Here is a 19,708-nt window from a genome sequence, read left to right on the forward strand (position 1 = left end):
TTACTTTATGCTTTTATGCATTCTTTGTGTTTAGAAACTACAGACAATGGAATACCCTCCTAAAGGTTAATAGTCAGCACTCACGCTGTCATATTTCAACGCGTTCAGTGCATGTTGCAACGAAACTTGACAGCTTGGGGGAGGTGGAGACATTCAAAACAAACTGTTACCTGCCAGCTTTGGGGAGAGGGGGGTGACTGCCAAGCAAGAGGCTGATGAGCTCAGCAGCCTCCTGGAGGCACACGAATGGCAAAAGTCATCGGAAGCGACTGGGGGGCCAAGCACATCCTTGTGACTTAGTCAAACCAGACCTGACTGCAGGGCTGCCGGTGCCGCCGCTCCCGGCAGAGGCCCAGGAAAGCCAGGGCGCAGGTGTTAAGGCTGGATCAGGGCATTATGCTTAATCCATTTCATACACACACAACGAAACTGCACAACTAATGAACGCTGTGTACAAAGCAGTAGTTGTTGCTGTACAAGTGCGAGAATGAGTCACTGCACAATACAATTTTATATTATGGATCCACTACTTAAATAGAATCTGTGCCATTAGCTTCTTATTAGCATTTCAGCCCTCTCTTAACAAAGTCCCCAGAAAAACTGCTGCCAGCACAGCAGAGACAGGTGAAATTCTACCTTAATTCTCACACAAGAGGGATTGCACGCCTCCCCTTTTTGTGATGATGCAGGGGCAGAAAGTTCCAAGGGAAAAGGCAAGTTTCCAAGACTTTGCTTCCACAAACCACACCCCCCTGTCTCTGCTAGATGTATTTGTAAATTTGTAAATTAACTCCATCAAGATTCAGCCTCCTGCATTTGAAAACCCTTCGTAACACTGGTTGAAAGAATGGTCTCTAGTCACTTCTGTCCCCACGAACGCAATGTGCTTTAAACGTCAGCTTCGATGAAAATACCGTAAAACTCAAGAAATAAAACTGTCACCAGAATGTACCTACTAGTGTTTTAATAAGTGATATTTTAATTTGTTTGGAAATGAAAGAGGTTTTAGGAAAGAGAAAGAAAAAGTTATGCAGTAAGCTGCTACGTGACAGGTGTTAAAACATGCAAATTTTAAAAAGAGAGCCAGAGCTTCAGTGTGGTATCATGAGCACAGAAGTAAAGAGTTCAGCAGACACACTGGTTAACATGCCAAACATCTATAACAAATTACTGTTGCCTAGCTTTTTTTTATTGGTAAATCACTTTAGTAACCCGAATTCACAAATAAGCAGTAAATAACAAAAACTACAGATAAACACAGGTTACACATGCAAATTCCTGTTCACATATCACATGTGCAGGTACATTAAGAGCACAGATCTAAAGATTCTTGACAAAACCAGATTTTAAACAAAAATGGTTTTAAAATGCAGGTATGAAAAAATTACATGTGAAGAATATAAAGATACCTTTTTACATTTCAGGACTCAAATGCTGCTTTTGGATATACTAGAGATGTACGACAGCTACAAGATTCAAGTAAAAGCAGGAAGAGCTCAAGGAAATAATACTGGTCAGAGGAGAATGGGCATTTACTTTTCACTAAAAATACACAGAATAGCGCAATAGGAAAGCCTATCAAGAGCTTAGGAAAAAAAAAAAATCACAAAGTTGTCAAGCTGACTAATCACTAGTTTTTCCTATTTGCTATGTAACAGCAATGACATTAAAAGAAACTGCAATTCAACATTTAAAAATGCAACTTACATTTAAAGACTTCTCAAAAGTGAAATGCAATGACAGCCTTACACTCAAAATTAAATATCTGCTAGGCTCAGACTGAAATATGGAATGTTCTAGAGAAAATAAAAATACAGTGTTAATTTTTATTTTTTATTGAGAATGGAATTGAAAGACAATTGCTGAAGCTTGGAAGTAGCAAATTTCACTTAAATGAAGTTTTCTTCCCGTAGATGAGCTTTCCAAAAGGGCGCAAGATTTTTCTTTAATAGCTTGAAGTGTCAAAACAAAAACTTGTTGCCATTCTCACATTAAGAACAGATTTGTTTGTCATTAACTTAACTGCGTATGCGTTTTGCTACAACATTTAACACATGAATAGACCTATAATGCCTACTGTATTTCACTAAACCAAAAAAGAATACAGTATTTCCATCTACTACTTGTACTGCTCTTAGAAAAAGATTAACATTTAAAACAAAGCCACTGTTTTCCTTACATCCTTCCTTCCTTTTAAGCTTCTTTCTTTTGCCTGTGGTCTTCCGCCATTTTATCCAGAATTTTCTGTTAAAAGAAAACAATCATATTTTGGCTGTCTTTCAAGAGCTTCTCACAGTCACAACATTAGTAAGAGAAACGCGATTCCGGATTTCGAGATGCAAAACCTGTGAGTATTAACTGCACAAGGCCGGCACTTCTCCCGGGAGCGGAGCAGGGCTCCTCGGAGGCGTTACCCTCACGTCGCTGCCCGCGCCGGACGGCAGCACCCACCGACAGGTCCCCTACCCTGCCAGGCTGGAGAGCCAACAAAATCCTTCCCGTTCCGTCAGGGGCGGTGACTGCACCACTTACCTGGTTGGAATTTGCCACCTATAAAGCCAGGGACAAGGTGTCTCTCCCCTTCCTAGCAGGGTTGTTCTAGAGTTTTGGAGGAGCTGGCACCTGGCAGCAGTATCCATTCATCTATCGATTATCCCTGACTGCTCTCCAAGCGAAGGGGATCCCCAGCCTGAGAAGAGCCTTTGTGAAACAAAGGCTGCACCTGCCCTGCTCCGTGCCCCCATTCCAAAACCACAGCAACACCACCACGTCATTCAGGAGCAGCTCGCTTGGCGTTTGTGCCACAGAAAAAGCAAATCAAATCACACGTCATTTAAGTGATGGAAGTTAAAACAGAATTGTTTCCCCCACTTCCCCTTTTACATCAAGTCTTAAAAAGTCCCATAATCAGGTGCCTCAATGGAAATAAAAAAAAATAAAAATAAGCGCTATGGGTGATGGATGAGGTGGGGTTTTCTTACTATGAGAGTCTGCATGGTAACTGATTTTCTCATCTACTCCTTGATAACTTTGTTTGCTTTGTGACATTTATTTGTGCCACCTGCCTTCCAGAGCCCTCTATTTATTTGTTTAGGGTTCCCTCTTAGGCAAGGGAGAAAGTCAATGTTTTTTGAGTTTGAGATGCCACCTTCTTTTCTAGGGAAACCCCAAGATTTGTTTTCAACTCAATAACCAACTGGTTTGAAATCGATGTATGTGAACACTGCATTGTTAGTTTTAGAATTCCGTTTAGGATTTCCCTTTCTCAGAGGTGATCTTTGAAAGCAGCTCACAGCACAGGAAGATACAGCAGCAACTCTCTAATTCATGCCATGCAATCATGTGATACCTGATCCAATCAGAAATTGTCAAATATGCTCACAAAATCAGAAGTTGCAAATAGGGATTTTTAATTATTTTTTTTTTTTAAAAAAAAGATATACAAACTTCATCTTTAATTGTTGTCTGGTTAAAAACACTCTCAAAGGGACAACTGGAAGGGATTCGAGTCATCTATATTTACCCTGCACCCCTACTTCTAAGCCTGGCCTTTACTCCAATGGGAGCGTCCTCTTTAGTCCAGATTTACACCAAAAAATAAAAAAAGGCAAAAAAAAAAGCTAGAGTTCATCTTTATTATTTTCACAAAAGGAAGTTTTGGAGAGGTCTAGCTAGAGTTACAAGCTATAGATAAGCCAATTTCCACTGCCTGAAGGCTTTTTTCCTCCTCTTTCTCAGTCCAGTCTCGCTCAGATCTACTCCCCAGGAAAGAATCACGCCATTTAAAATGAACAAGTTTTTGCCTTACCTTCAACTTTTGATAATGAGGAAGGCTGCTGCAATGGGTCTTTTTTGCAACATCTTCATTTGTGTAGAACAGGGAACACAATTTGCAATAAAACCCTGTTTTGGGTACCACATAATTCACACCTAGAGAAGTAAACACCACAAAATAAACTAAGAGATCTACTCTACATCATCGCTTTTAAATGTCATATGTCATTTCAGCTAAATCTTAACACCATAATTCATTTTACATTAAAAGCTGCTTTATCTTTAAAAGTCCTTGGTTTAGTTTAGTCAAGCCAGGGCCTAGTAATAACTAAGTATGTGCAGGCTTTTTTCTTCTTAAATTTAAAAAGAAATCTTTCAGATTAAGGGTCCATTTTATTGGTTCCTTCAAAAGAACTAATAATGTTCCGTGATCAGTTTCTGAGTATTTAGTATAAATCTAAACTATTTTGTGCTATTAATTGAATTTGTGTTGCTAAAATATGCTTCTTCCAATTTAATCTCTGCCTACGGAAAATGTTATGGCAAACTGCATGAAAACAGGAGGGGGAAAAAAAAAAGAAGAAATAAAATACTAGGGTTAGGGTAGGAGTGAAGAAGGGAGGAAGGAATCTGAGGCAATGTGTTGCCAGAAAAAAAAAGTCAAATGAAATGAGAAATGCTACTGCAATGCACAGAGACTTATTCGAAAAAAAATGGAAACAGCCTTACCGACAGGAACGTTGGGTTGGTACGGCCCAATCCTGAATTCATCCGGAACAAGAGCTTTCTCTTGGACATTCTTTGTTTCCTGCTCGTCCTGGGTGTCCGTATTTTCATGGGCGTTCTTCTCGGGATCCAGCACTGTCGTGGTATCAGAAGCTTCCACAGCTTCAGCCTTCAAATTATCTTCGGTTTTGGTTCCGTTTTCTAACGTTTCGTTTTCCTGCTCTGGCTCCTCAATTTTGTCTACCTTGATTTCTGCCAGGCTATCATCGTTTTTGCCAGCAGGTTTTACTGCCAAACCCGACTTGCGGAGTTTCTGATGATCTGAGTCTTCTTCATCACCAACCTCATCTAGAGTGACAAAACCTTCCATGCTCCGCGGAAAGCCACCCACGTAGCGCTGTTGAGAAAATGTTTTCCTTACGTCAGCTTACCCTCAAATGTTTCATTCAAACTGTCTTAAGTTTCAGGAGAGAAACATCTTCCCCAAATTCCCGGGAAAAAACGCTCAAATTCTTCCGTGACGAGACCTACCTCACCCATTCAAAATGCCACTCAAGCATGCACAACTGGAACAAGCTCTTTTTAAGTGTACTCCCCAATCAAGCATTCCATTTCAGAGTAACTGTTCTTTTTTTGCATCACGAGGATCCACTTTTTTACTGTATCAACACGTGATCTTCAACTTGATAATTTCAGTATCTTTTTGCTCTATTCTTACTTTGAAAGTCCTTCTAACCTGAATATTTTAAAGTGGAAGTCATTTTGGAATGCACAGGTTTTGCTTCTGTTTGAAGCAATCCCACAAGATCCTTAAATTCATGTCTGCATAACAGGTAAAACCTTACCAGAACAACTCTATGCCCACTAATAGTAGGAGAATTTATTTAAAAAAAAAAAAAAACAAACCACAAATATTTTTCCATCAATGGAAAGTTTGGAGAAACAACCCAAAAAATCACCACCCACCAAAACTGTGGAGGTATCTTAAACCCCACCTTCAGTAAAAGACAGTAACTGTCTGAATTAAAAAACTGCTGATGGAGACATCAGCATTCCACGTGTTTAACAGCAATTGTGAGCAGTACTGAAACATCAGCTTTGTGTCTGTGCTCTAAGAACGTAGGTCTTCAAAGAAGCAAGTCTGGGGTTTGAGGCAGTTCACTTAACGGATCTCCACCTAAGAGTAACTCCAGCACCACATAACTGGCTTCTGATAGAACGATGCCTCAAAATTGAAAAACCATGCACGCTCCATGCCTTACATTTTGCAAAACATTCCAAGTCGATAAAGTTACTAAAACTTTGCATGCTACTCCACATAACCACATATTATTAAAAAAAGCAGCTGGAAGGACATAACCGTGAGAATGTGGGATCATCTGGTGAGAAAAAGGAAATTCACAGCAAGTAGCCCATGACTGAGGACACCCTGAAACTAATTTTTTCCATTTTTTTCCCCTGCAACTAGAAATGGGCTTTGGCTAACGCAAATGGACTGGCCTGTCTTCCTGGCTAAGCATAAAGCGTAGCCGTACGTACAATCTTGTCGAAGTCTAGATTAGCCTCAAAGTCTCAAGTAATTTTTGGAATGTTGTTGTTCGGCTCTGTGCTTCAGAAGAGTAACTACAGCCAGTCTCATGAGAAACTGCTCGAGAGAGCACAGATCCTGGCTGCTTCATATTAATCAGAAAAAGTGGGAAGAAAAAGGTGAGAAAAACCCCAGGAAGAGGGTTTGCTGTCTGGAGAATATGTTCTTTTTCTGTAAAGAAAAAAGAATACTTGTTAAGTTACCAGTTTCTGTAAAGAAGCAGAAACTGTGATTTCTAACTGATTCCATGTGCAAGCTGCATCCTGTGGGATCTTCCCTTTTCTTCACGGGAGCTTTAACACCTCTTTCCCCGCAGACAGGTGTGTCACGCAGGCATTGTAAAGAGCCACAGAAAGAGATGTGAAGTCATGCGTGCTGTGCTGTGCTATTTAAGTTACACAGGGTTTTCTACACAGAGGTACCTGCTATACAATTACCTTTTTAAGCTTTTTCTTTGCTGCCGGATTGGCTGCAACATTCCCCTCAGCTTTTACGGCCACATCCTCAGGTGTTTCCTTTTTTTCTTCAGCAGTTACATCAGCTAAGTTGGCAACATCTGCATCGTCTCCTGCTGAGCTCCCACTTTCTAACAGCGCCGCTGCTTCCTCCTCATCCACCAGCAGCTCATCTTCAGATTCAAGGAGTAAACTAGGCTCGTCTTGGTCTGCCTGCTCACTACTTTTAGCACCCGACGACGGCTCAGGAGTATCGTCTGGTTTCTCCTCTTTCACTTTATCTTCTACACTGCCACTTTCCGTTTTAACAGTAACTTCGGTTTTAGTCTTCTTATCAGTTGGAGAATCTTTGCTGTCTGGAGAATATGTTCTTTTTCTGTAAAGAAAAAAGAATACTTGTTAACCAGAAGAGTCCAGAAGGTTATTTTTCTAGATAAGCCTCAAAAAGATTGTCTTTTAGCTCAGCAAATGGACGGTTGAGGGAAACCTTAAAGAATGTAATTATCCAAATATTCAAAAGACTGCTGCGAGGAGGAACTGTTCTTACAAGACAGGACAACTGCTCGTGGGTTTAAATTGCAGGAAGGCAAAGCTAATTAAGGGCTGGAGATTTCCTGAGGAACCTGGGGAGGCTATGAAGTCTCCATCATTCGAGAGGAAGAGGGTAGGTAGCGTATCAGAAACAGTTAATCGCAGGGCACAACAAACAACAATTCGATCTCAGAGTCTGTCTCATCTCTTTTGGGTGATTTCTATACTCTGGATGAGGTATTTTCGTATTTGTTTTAAACATTATGCTTTAGCAATAGGAAATTACCTAGTTTTATCCTTTTTCAGCAGTTCAACTCCTTTGTTTGGAATCTACAATAAAATAACAAGAAAAAAAATTAAGTCACAGTAGCATATTATTTATACAAAGCAGAAGGGTTCATTTTTGATGCACAATCATGTGCAATGGCGAGATTTCTTCATACTCCACAAGAGAAAACTTCTGACACAGCTTGACAGTTCAGATTTCTCCTGCTTTTTTAACCCATGTCTTAGTCTGACGGAGATAGTCTTGTAATTCCAAGTGTATTAACCTGGGCTTATACTAAAGGGGGGGGGGGAAGCAGCCCTATCAGCCAATCCTTCCCTCCTTGATAGGAGCTGCACGTGCACAGGTGCAGTTACATTGTAAGCTTTGACAAAGCTTGTTCTTAAAAATTAGATAAGACAATCTATTTAACGAGGTAGTCAGCGTTAGTGTCCACAAGGGGGATCAAAAAGCTTCCTGGTGCTAAATAAAAAGGGGTTTGGATGGCATCCAGCGCAGGAAAGACATTCTGTGGTGGTACTCTGCAGTTCAACAGGGAGTCCCTAATAACATGTACAACAAAATGGACAAACTGACAGCAGCTGTAAGAAGAAAAGCCAGGAATGAAGCATGCGATGTATGAGGACATACTTCTGCCACTCAGCTTAATTTTATTCACTCATCATTTTCAGAGAAGGGCAAGAAAAAGCAGAACCTGCACTACAAAGCATTCTAAACGGAGAAATTTTAATTTAATTTTACCAATTATTCTGCTATCTGAATTCTAGCAGTTTTGGTTTTGTTTACTCCAAAAGAAAAATGCTTTTCCTTTGTTCCAGGCCTCATAACACCACACTTCTACAAGTAACTGCCCTAAAGTACTTGAAATAGCCAGAAAATACTGAAGCAAATCTTTCCATTTTACAAGCAGCACTGAATTCTCAGGAAGGGAATGTTGTTTTTTACTTCACTTTACCACTTCAACCACAATTAAAAAAACTAAACACCTCCTACTTACTCTTAAAACCAGTTTCTTGTATTTTTCAGATAAATCCACTTTCACACATCTGCCTTGGAACCAGAGCGCTTTGTTGGCACAATGCTCAACCATGGCTAAAGCATCTTCTCTGGTCTCCATCTCAATGAACGCCTGAAAAGATTAAAACACACATTAAAAACAACTATGGAACATGCAGCACTTGCAGGCAAAGCCATTTAACTTAAAACAAGCATTTCTAAATGCTGAAAAGAAAAAAAGTTCCAGCTATATATATCCACCTTCTCCAAGCTAGTACATCTTAAAATTTAGCAAAGCACTTTATGTAACCCTGCTTTTCAATTCAGTAAGAACTGTCCCATAGAAAGCTCTGAAATTAAGCAGCAGGCATTTAAAATAACCTGCAAAAATAAAAGGTCACCATAAAAATAAAATCTTTCCAAATAAAAAGCATCTGGACAATGCAACTCATTTATCTGTCACTTAAGTATTTGAAAATTCCAGGGTAGCTAAGAAACTATGCCAGTACTTTATTTTTCAAGAGAAGCCTGAAACAGAAAGGCAGCAGCTGCTGGTCTCTAAGCCCAGCTTTGCGAGATGTTCCTCCCAAAGCCAAGCCTATGACATAGTCAGTTTGCTGAACAAGCTTTGAAAAACACTTCTGGGCTTCAGTATCACTGGCACGGCATGTGCCACGTTCCTGCATTCAACTTAGACAGCAAGAGATTTTATTTTTCCAGTGAAACAAGGTCAGGGAGAACTTCCAAGGGGCTGCACAGTAGATTCTAGTAATTTTTCACTCCACAAGTGTGGCATTAGGGGATTCAGGCACTCACCCCTAAAAAAGTGCTGCAATTTCCTATTTAATTCAAGGGAGCAACAAACTGTGACAGCTAAGCTGTCAAAAACTCAGAACTAAATACTTTCACTTCCTGTGTATTTACAGAAATCATCTACACACACATCCAAAGCATTTTACTATATATGAGCTACCTTCACCCTTTTTTTTTTTTTAACTTGAGAGCCACAGGAGGATTGCTTCTGCTTAAAGAATGAAAATAAAGTGTAAGTGAAAGAACTGGCTAATAGTGGAATACGCAAGAAAGGTGTCATAGTGGAATGTATTTGTTGCTGTTTCATAGGTAATGTTCTTTCAGCCTTAAAAAAAGTTCTAAGACTCATAGAAATATGCATAATGGAACAATTAAGCCTCAATGCTAAGAATACCTTCTTCACAGCTGAGGCCTGGTCCTTTTTTTAAAGCAGCTCACATTCCAGTAACATTTTGCAGGAAGCTGGACAGCAAAACACCACCTACGTAGGCCTCTAACCTTGAATTTCCACATCTGCGCTAAAGCAGGAAGTCTACACAGGCACCAATAAAAGACACATCACTTCACAGTTACAAACTAGTTTCAAATCTTCACTGTGAATGTTCCTGTGGTCCATTACCTGGCTTTTCATTCTCATGAGGATGTAGTTCTTAATTTTTCCATACGGCTCAGCCAGTTTGAGTACTGCATTGTCAGAGTATCCCGAATGAGGTAAATTGCTGAGGTGAATCACACGACCAAGTTCTGGTTTGGGCGGCTCGTTTTTTTGGTCAGGTTTACCCTCGGGTTTCTAAAATTAAAGGGGGAACAAAGCTTTTTAAAGTATGTATTACATAAAACAACGAAGGGACAGTCACCCATGTATGAGTTGATACTGCTGAGAAGTACATTAATAATAATTTAAGTGCAATAGCCCCATAACACCGATGTTAGAAAAAGCAGAAGGGTTTTACCTTTATTCTTTTGTATTTCTGTGACAAGTGAACTCTGACTGGTTTACCAAACACCAGCGCGGGTGTTGTTGAATAGTATTCTACTGCAGCCTGGGCATCTTCAGTGGTCGACATCTCAATAAATGCCTAAAACCGTATAAAAACAAATAAAACTCCGGTCCTTCAAGAATTATTATTTTTGTTTAATTTTTCAAGCTCTTCCTTGCTTTCTTGTAAAAACAGCTGCATCAACACCGAAACTGCATTTTGGTTACAACATGAACTGACGTGCGGAACTTGGCCCAAATTCCACATACTTTATTTAGGGGCACAAACAGAACTATTTGGTTTGTTTACATTCCACCTAGATTTGGATACAGAACATTCAATTGCTTCCTGCTTTTGCTCTTCCACAATATTGGCTTTTTCCACACTTCAATACATGACAACTGCAAACAACACAAGCTAAGACCAACTCAATTTTTAGAGAATATTAGAACAAGAACAGAATTTGCAAGTATAGCGTACTTTTGGGAAAGTTATGCACCACCAAGGATTTTTTAACTGTATTTAAGTTAAAATGCGGTACCTACAGCATTTCTGGAAAGAAACGTACTACTCGCTCTTCCTTTCACACCTGTGATCTTGGTGACAGGTGGCACCACGCTCAGTAATTAAGTCCTTTAACAAAAATCAAGCTCAGACAGTAAGCACACTGAACACAGCAAGCAGCACCAAGAGCCTCATCTTACCTCATTGATTTTGTTTAGGATCAGGTGATTTGTAATTATTCCAAATGGTTCAACAAGCTGAAGCAGCTGGTATCTCAAGTTCTTTCCCCTCTGGAAATCCATGATGTGAACAACTCTGCTTGTTTCCTGTTAAAGACATGCACAACATGAGAAGAAAATGTGTGTTAACTACCCTAAAGGGAAAGGCTGACAAGGCTCTCCTCTTTTAATTTATTGTAGAAAAATAATAATAAAAAAAAATCTTCTGTAGTTACTAAAATGAGACATGTATAGAAAAGGCACAGAATCTCTGGAGATTTCCACAGAGGAAGACTCCTGCCATGGCAAAGCTGCCTTTATGTTCATGTCTCACAGCTTCTTCATAACAGAATGTTTAAATAGCATCTGTACAGTTTTGGAACAAATATTTTGTACAGTACTTGGCACAACAAAATGCTAATCTTATCCTAAAGCTTCACTATTTCCACACAAAAAAGCCCCTAAAATCTCACTTCTAAGAGACAATCTATTCATTAAAAAAAACCCCAAAAACAAACTTATGAAAGCAAAGTATATAAAATCGTGGGTTTAAAAAAAACAACAAGATTTTGACTACTAACCACTCTGCCCTTTTGCATGTGTCTCGGTCCTTGCATATTTCCATTTCCAGCTCCTTTAAGAAATTAAAAGAACAAGCAAGCTTAGTTCAACCTGTAAGGCCAGTATTAACATGTCACTTCACAAGTTCTTAGGATATATAAGTCACTTCTAACATCAGACATCAAGTTTTAAAAACTAATTATTTCATTACAGTAAGAAAATTTATTTCAGAGCTCCTGTAAACTTGAGATCCTCCTTCTTCATCACTCTGTTCCATTTAACATTAGAGAAAAAGGTGCGTTTACTGACACTGAGATATAGCAGAGAGTAAGTAAAGCCTGATGAAAAAAATCTCTCCTGTTTTAGAGTCAGATTGGCTACAGCAAAACATCTCCATGTGCAAAAGATGTGAGATCTCTTTACGACATTTTTTGCAGTCAAGATTTCATGTGCAGAAAAACTCTTCTAGCTTTGGTTTTAAACAAACACCAATTCTATTTTAACACCTATTTTACTAGGAAACACCTAGAAAGTCTTTCAGATAGTTTGGCTCCAAGTCAAGTTTGAGATGTTTCAAAAAAAACCCCAAAACTAACCAACAAAAAACAACCCCCAAAACAACAGTATTATTTTAATGAAATTAAGTATTAATGCATCTATCACCTAAAAATTCCTTTAAAGCGTCTGAAATAATTGTACTCTGTCAGGATACCTAGGCAGCTAAATTCGTTTTGCTCTTTTAGTTACTCAACCTATCTAAAAGGTAGAAAGGAACAACTTCAGTCAAGAACCCAATTCTTTGCCTGCCTTCCTGTGAAGCAGCTTGCATCATCTGTCTTTCCACTTCTCTGTTGCTATTCAAAGTTATTCGATGAAATACTCTGAAATTAAGTGGGGGGAAACACTTAGGACACTGAATTCTTGCAAGTTTCACAAAAAAAAAAAATCAACCAACCACTCCACACAAAAACCAAATAAACCCACTAACATCTAGCTAATTGGAAAACAGATACTAAACACTTCTAGACAGTAAAAACCACAGGTCAGAAACGTGTAGATTAGCCAAACAGTTTTAAAAACAGTCATAATAATGGGGCTGGTAGAAAGGTGGGGGATCTCAGTACCAGGTCTTTGGTCAGGGAGAAACTGAAGTATTTGACTCCCACTGCTCAGAAAAGTATTTTGGTTTTTTCTTCTAAAACACTGGCAACAAATTAGAAACAGTAAAAAAAAAATAATCAAGAACTTAAATCTTGTAAAAGCAGGTGCCTGTTCATGTTACCTCTAGGCCCAACAGGAGGTCCTCCAAGGTGAAACGGAGGTGGTGGAGGTCCCAAAATTCCTGGTGCAGGGTTTGTGGACTGCTGTAACATAAAGGGATCACCCCTAGAAAGAAGGGAAAAACCACCTTCATTTTAAACCAAAACATATGAAGCTTTCATTCTCAAATAAAACCTCGTTTCTTCAGAGCATTTAAGGAGAAGTCAACTTTAGCTACTTTTATTGCTGCCCTTCAGCTAGCAGAAAACAAAGGGACATCTGAACACGTGTGATTTCGTATAAAACGTTAAGAAAGTTGTCTGCTTCAAGATAATCACAAATACTTTCAAATTCATTACTACTTACATTCCATGTCCTGAATCACTGTCAGGATTCCATTCTGGGTATCTTAAAAGAAACAAACGAACAAACAAAGGTGAGTAAAGTACAATTTGCTCTACCTGTGAAATAATTTTCATACAAGCAGCGGTATCTCTCCATGTTAACACGAACGAAACACATGGTAACACTGCCCACTACAGGACCACTACAAGAGATGCGGCCAGCATCTGTTCACAGAACAGAAATGCTACCCTTCAAAAAAAGCTTCCTACACTACACCTGACACATCCGCCAATTTATAATACAAACTGCAGTTTGTTTTACAACAAAAAATTCAGAAGTTGGCGTGACTAGTAAAAAATTTAGCACTGTCAAGATCCAACTCCTTGAGGTGTTGTATGTAGAATTGAAAGCGATGAACCAAGATCCCGGTTTTGTCCTGAAGATGCCATTCTAAGCTCCTTTTACTCCCTACAAGGCACAGCATGTTTCCTACATCTACTTAGTGCTCTGTAATTGGCTATTATTTAGTTGTACACGCCCTCATGCCCCGAGAATATTTATTGTAGTTCAAATTCATACATTTCAAGCAGCAGCTGACAACGTCGGCTGTGAGTCGCTCCATTGATATGATGGTTCCACTCCTGCAGCAAAGTAAATAATTAAAAATTAACAGCCACATATGGCAAGCCATTTTCAACACAACAATGGTGTACAGCGCAGTATCCTCTAAGCTGAAGTACTGAAGATATCTAGCCAATGAAATCTTTTCCTGCGGTGCTTTTAACTGGACCTACCTCTTAACCCCTGGCCCAGGGGAAAGGGTCTGATGAAGACTGTCTTGCAATCTAGGGGCTCGATCCTGCCTTGGAGGCGCAACGCTTACCAGGGGATGACTGCTACAGCACACTTGTGTATCACTGCAATTTCAACTTTTAGAACTGGATGCCAAGACATGCTTTCGTCTTCAGTGATAGCAGAATTTCCTTCGCTCTCTCTGCTTCATTCCTCAGACTTTTAAAGATTCGTGTAAACCAAACATTCAAGTTTTTAGAACCGTAAAGAAACCAAGAAATTCCAAGGAATTCAGAAAGGAAAGACTAAAAGAAATGAAAGTGCACAGCTAGGACAAACTACAAGTACACAGGTGAAATTTAAAAATATATGGCCACTTGAGGGCAATAATCAAGAAAAAAAAAGAGATGGTAAATCAAGATGGTACAGAGGAAGAATAATGGAATCAAAAATCCAGCCAGGTAAAATTCTTGATTCTGGCTTTAACACTAGGAAGGAATTGGGGTATTCTATTTTTTCTTTGCAGACTACTTTTATTACAAAGGGAGATATTTACTTCCAGAGGAGAAAAGGCATGGAGTATTCCTCCTTTGCCAAAGTACGGAGCGCCTGAACTCCATATCCTTACATTCCTACTAGCTTGTGCTTTATTCACATCTGTAAAGCGACAGAACTTCACCGCTGCACACCTGTGAGCGCAGCCGCGTTCCCACTCAGGTGCTCTTCAGTTCTCGCTTCAGTAAGCAGAGGGAGCAGCGAGGACACCCAGGGCAAGTTCGCTTTAGGTTCACAGAGAAAGGAGGGGGAAAGTCATGACAGATCTTTCGGGGGCAGTTGAACAAGCGAAGGTTTTCTCTCACAGGCTAGTTTAATGAATGCAGATACTGCACTGCCCTACTGGTTTCTATGTATCTTCTTACATGTGTATTTCTGCTCAGCACCCACAAATGATTCTTAACTAATCCCTCCATCTTTCCTGTTAGTTTCTGATGCACTACAACGCTCCCTGTGCACGCAACGAGATACTCGAAGCTTGCTGTTGTGTTCCCATAACCCTTGCACTTTCCATGAAGTACTGTTAAGTTACACTATAATATCACTCTACGATACCCAGAATTTAACATGAAGCAAGATGAAGCTTTCATTCATTTTATCAAGAAGATGTAAAAATGAGAGCATCACTTTTTCGTGTTAACTGCATAAGATGTAGGCTCTGAAACTATAAATTAATAAATATGTTGACAATTAGGATGAAAGAAACCCACCAATACCCCCAAGCAAACCTATCTCTGAAACATTCAATACTTGAAGACGAAGTTTTTTTCAGCTTAAAACTTGTATAACAATTTTTAGTACTATACTACGGTTAACAGTCCTCTAAACACTAAAAAACCCTTTAAATTTGGGTGCACAATCCGTAAAGCCTTACTGGCTCACCCTGCTAGATATAACACGCTTTGAAGCTGTCTTAACACGTAATCTAAGAAAATTATGAACTTAAATATAAGTTACCTGCAAACTAGAGCCAAAGTGTGGGAGATGAAATTCTCATTATAGTTCAAGCGGTTTAAAATTGGTAAAAAACAGAGGTCTGACATATAATTTAAGATTATTTTTTCCCTAGGGCAAGTTTTCAGAGCAACAATGGCTCCCCTACATTATTTTTATTAAATACAGTTTGTAACATGGACTTCCTTTTACTCCCTACCTCTATGCGGTCCGAAGTGTCACTCCTGTGAGGTTTCAGGGCACTGGGTATTTACTGACCCTAATTAACCTGAGCACCCAAACTTAAGCTACAGAAAATGTAAACTGAGTTTCTTAAAACTCAGATTACCTTTTGCCTCAATTGATGCAAGCAAGAGGACGCACTGTTCTTCAGAAAATTAGGCCAAGCTTAAGCACCTAATTTTAGACAGCCCTCTATTAGGGACATGGCCATGTTTTTCCTTTGAGAGTATCACTGTTTCAAGTGTTTAACCTCCAAATTCATCTGATCATGTTGCATCAGCCTCTTCCTGTGGCAGGGAAAACAATCCCTCCTCATCTAACGCTTCATTCACTGATAAAAGGGACTGGGATTGATAAAATGCCTAAAAAAACCTGGGGCACAATTTACTTCGCAATTAGAAAGAAAACAAACTCTGTCTTAAATTCTACACACATCAAATCAAAGAAGAAATTAAGAACACTGCTAAAAAAGAAATAATAGGACTAGTCTGCCAGTTTAAGTTACCCTCTCGCGGGTTTAAAAACACATTGCTTTATCATACTTTTGGGAAATAAAGTCTCCTACGGTATTTTTATTTGAAGGTGGGGAAAAGGAGATTTTGATTCTGCATTAATAAATTTACATTGTCCCAGCTCAGAAAAGCATTCCCTTTCTGCTTTCCATAAATTTGGGGTCAGATCAGATTACTTTAAAAGTTAAGTTCCACGTCAGTTTTGTGGGACACAGAAAATAAGAAATTCTCTAACTGTTAGGTATGCAAAGCAGAGGAAAAAAGGAGAGAAAGAGAAAAATTCCTGCAGCAATATGATTTCTAAAATTAGAAACAAAGCCCAAACGTGGGTCATAAGAAACCGATGATCCAATCTCAAACATTTTGCAGTGTACTAGCAGTTTTAAGTGAAAGCATATTCATAACAAAAGATGGGTTTACATGTTACAGAAGAAGTCAGCCACTTAAGTTATGCTGTCAAAAGCATTTGGTACTTTTCATACCTGGCAAGATATTTCATGGCGGATAATCCTTTCAATAGATCTTCATACCACAGCAAACTAAGAACCAGAAGGCTTTAAAATAAAGTGCTAAAAAGAACCCTACTTACAGGATTACTGGTTGCCATCTTCAAGGGCCTCAGAAGTTTATGTTTTCAATCTAACCAAATGAAGTCCTTTTACAGAACTGAGCATGGCATCTAAACTGTTAACACTTAAAACCTTTTAGGAAAATAAAGGTCAAATACAGGAGACAAGAAACCCGAATTACTGTGATTAATTTACACAAAAAAGTAATTAAAGCAACACAAGTTCATAAACTGTCAGATCAAGTGGAGTCATACAGTGCGTGTGCTCTAAAACTGATCATTTCCTTGCAGGAACAGAGTAATTCTTGTGTTTTGAAAAGATTAGATGCACAGAAGCAGCACTTTGTGAGAGGTAACTGTAAAGAAACGGTTAGTAACAGCAATTCCACATTGTATCAATTTTACAGTAACAGCACATGTTACGGTTTCAATTGAAGGCCTCCAAGCTAATTAGCCACTAATTGTGACAAGAGGGGCTCTGCATTAGCCAATTAAATTGCCTAGTACACTGAAAATCAGCAAGATGAGTAAAATTGGAAAGGCTGAAAGTGAGAAGGCTCTGAAAATAAAGTCTGGTCAGGCCACTTTGAGTAACCCGCTACCTTCGCAGAGAGTCGAACTGCTCGTGAATAAAACTAAGAGGGAAGCCTCAGCATAACCGAATGCACCCCAAGATCCACTCTACTGGCGAGCCAAGTGAAGATCACTACCAGAACACAGAGCAGGATACTGCAACAGCAGACTGATTGCTCGGAGAGTCTACAGGGATAGATGCAACATGTGACAATAACAAGTGAGTCTGAAGTGTCTAAGAAAGTTGTGAAAAAAGGAGAAAAATGACGACAAATTTCAGTCATAGTATGAGAGAGAGTGTTAAAGTGAAATTAAAAAGGCAAGAATGAGCTAATCTAAAAATGTCATTTTTACTTTTGAAAGTAAGTTCCAGGGCTCTACATTAACTCTTTCCCTTTGGACAGGGAAAAAGCAGAACTGTGCCAAGAACGCATCTTAACTAAACATAAATTAGCAATCAAGACAGATGTGGAGGAGAGCTGAAACTAGCTTCCTGAATAGCACAGCAGATAAACTGCAACTCCCCCCTCCCCAAACCAACCAAAAAATAAAATTCCCACCCAAAAACTGCTTGAATGCCAGATGTTTGTGGTTAAGAGAACATGTAGATGTAAAATATAAATAAGATATCCCAGTAGATGACAGCTGTTTGACTTGAAGTTAAGCAATCTGGGCAAACAAAACGCATTAATGTAAAGCCCTGGTTTACAATGCTTGTTAACAATTAACTTGTAAATAAACCAAGTGCCTTTTTCACTCTCAAAAACAACTTTCAGATCATTTCAAAAGCAACCAGGCTATAGAAATAATTAAAGAAATAGGCAAAAACAGAACAGGTACTACAACGTAAAGGAAAACAGAAGTATCTGGTGCATAACTCACCTTATTAGAATGAACTGGCATATCACATATAGAGCACAGATGGGGATAACCCTTCGGTAAGAATCCATGGAAGTCTTCAATATTGCTATTTGGAGGAGCACCTCTCTTTTTCTCAAAGAGGGATCTCTCAGGACCAGGACCACGGCCCATTCTGTCATACTCACTGTCAAATTTATGATAGTTATGCGAAGTCTCACCATAGAAAGATTCATCCCTACACCTTTCTCCATCTCTTAATCTGTCATCTTCATAATCCATTCTGTCATAATAACCAGATTCTTGAGAGCGACTTCCATGGTCATAGTCAACCACTGGGTTGAGACTAGGACCACGATCATCAAAGCTATCTCTTCTAAAATGCCTTTTTTCTTCCCAATCATCCCTAGGTACTCTGTACGGTGGCTCCCGTGTAGATGATCTGCCATCTCTACCATAACCTTCTTCAGCTCTCCTCCTTTTAAGTTGTAGAAGGATCTGAGGCAAGTTTTCAGGAGTAATCTTGTCCTCGGGATAGCGACTCAGTTCATCTAAGTCTCTAGCAGACAGACCAAAGCTGGCCAAAATGTTAGTGGCCTGGTCTGCATCTCCACGGTGCTGAGAAGACAAAGGGAGCGGACCTCTACTTCCAATGTTAAATATAGACTGTAAATTATGGGAAGAGGTACTACCAGAAGACAGTGCACTATGAGATCCTTGTTGGTTCAATGAAGAACTCATTCCAAGATTCATTAAGCTAGCAAGGCGTGCAGTACCCTGGTTCATCCTTCCAAGAGATGCTGGCATATTTAAAGACTGGGTAGCAGCAGCAAGAAGGCCTATTCCTGCAGAGAGGTCACGTCCATGACCTTGTGAATCCCTACTCAGAGATGACTGCTGGAATGACTTGGACATTGTAGAACTATAGCTTGTCTACTTTAGGGATCAAAAAAAAAATTCCTTTTTATTTTTTAAGATGGCTGAAAAGAGCTCACACTAGAAAGCTAGGCAAACTTCACTTCAAAAACGGTAACGCCAAGAAAGAGGATCAATAATGACTGCAGATCTTCTTCAAGCTGAGAAACACCAGACAATTCTGTAGAAAAACAAGCAGTTTTAGTCATAAATCCCTTTAAACAGATGCAGTTTTAAACTTATGCATCATGTTGATCTAAAAAAAAAACCCAAACATTAAAGATGTCAATCTTACAAGGCTTTTATTACATAACTTAACAGATTCAAGAAGTACCCAGAACCTGCATATATTATTTCAGATAAAAATACAGTAGTGTTTCCTAGACATACTACTGCTCTTCTAGAAAAAACTACTTTCATATTGAAGACAAGTGAATTTCAGAAGTTTGGGATGTCTGAAAGCATCTAAAGTTTACTAGCATATAAGCCTTGATGTCTGGTTAATGGTTTTGTTTATAACCTATGTTAACTGTGCTGTATCTGAAAAGACCACAAAAAAATTAAGCCCACAGAATTCAAGATGACTTTGGCACACAATACATATTTGAAAATGAAACCTACAGCACCAAAGAATAGGACGTAAGGAAGTTAAAAGTACCTGAAGTTTGGGCAAAAAGTTTCTGCTGTAAGATCTAATAAATGAGACCAAACATAATAGTCAA

The 19,708-nt window shown here is 39.1% G+C and overlaps 1 protein-coding gene across 2 annotated transcripts; it reads right to left on the reverse strand.

The window, feature by feature from the left end:
• Positions 1–1,170: 1,170 nt before the first annotated feature.
• Positions 1,171–19,170, reverse strand: MATR3 (matrin 3). 2 transcript variants are annotated; one of them, XM_009871481.1, is made up of 14 exons: positions 18,096–19,170; positions 13,617–13,678; positions 13,059–13,100; positions 12,715–12,818; positions 11,453–11,505; positions 10,854–10,979; positions 10,123–10,248; positions 9,789–9,959; positions 8,358–8,489; positions 7,361–7,404; positions 6,526–6,919; positions 4,504–4,897; positions 3,809–3,930; positions 1,171–2,244 (listed from the first exon to the last, which is right to left on the reverse strand). In XM_009871481.1, the coding sequence occupies exons 1-14, from the start codon at positions 18,984–18,986 to the stop codon at positions 2,194–2,196; spliced, it is 2,712 nt and encodes a 903-aa protein (XP_009869783.1). In that variant the 5' UTR covers positions 18,987–19,170; the 3' UTR covers positions 1,171–2,193. The 2 variants fall into 2 exon arrangements, with proteins under 2 accessions (XP_009869783.1, XP_009869784.1); XM_009871482.1 differs by having other exon boundaries at positions 4,504–4,744; positions 11,453–11,507; positions 12,708–12,818; positions 18,096–19,164.
• Positions 19,171–19,708: the final 538 nt, after the last annotated feature.

The sequence above is a fragment of the Apaloderma vittatum genome, unplaced genomic scaffold (genome assembly GCF_000703405.1).
Source record: "Apaloderma vittatum isolate BGI_N311 unplaced genomic scaffold, ASM70340v1 scaffold26826, whole genome shotgun sequence".
NCBI classification, from domain to species: domain Eukaryota; kingdom Metazoa; phylum Chordata; class Aves; order Trogoniformes; family Trogonidae; genus Apaloderma; species Apaloderma vittatum.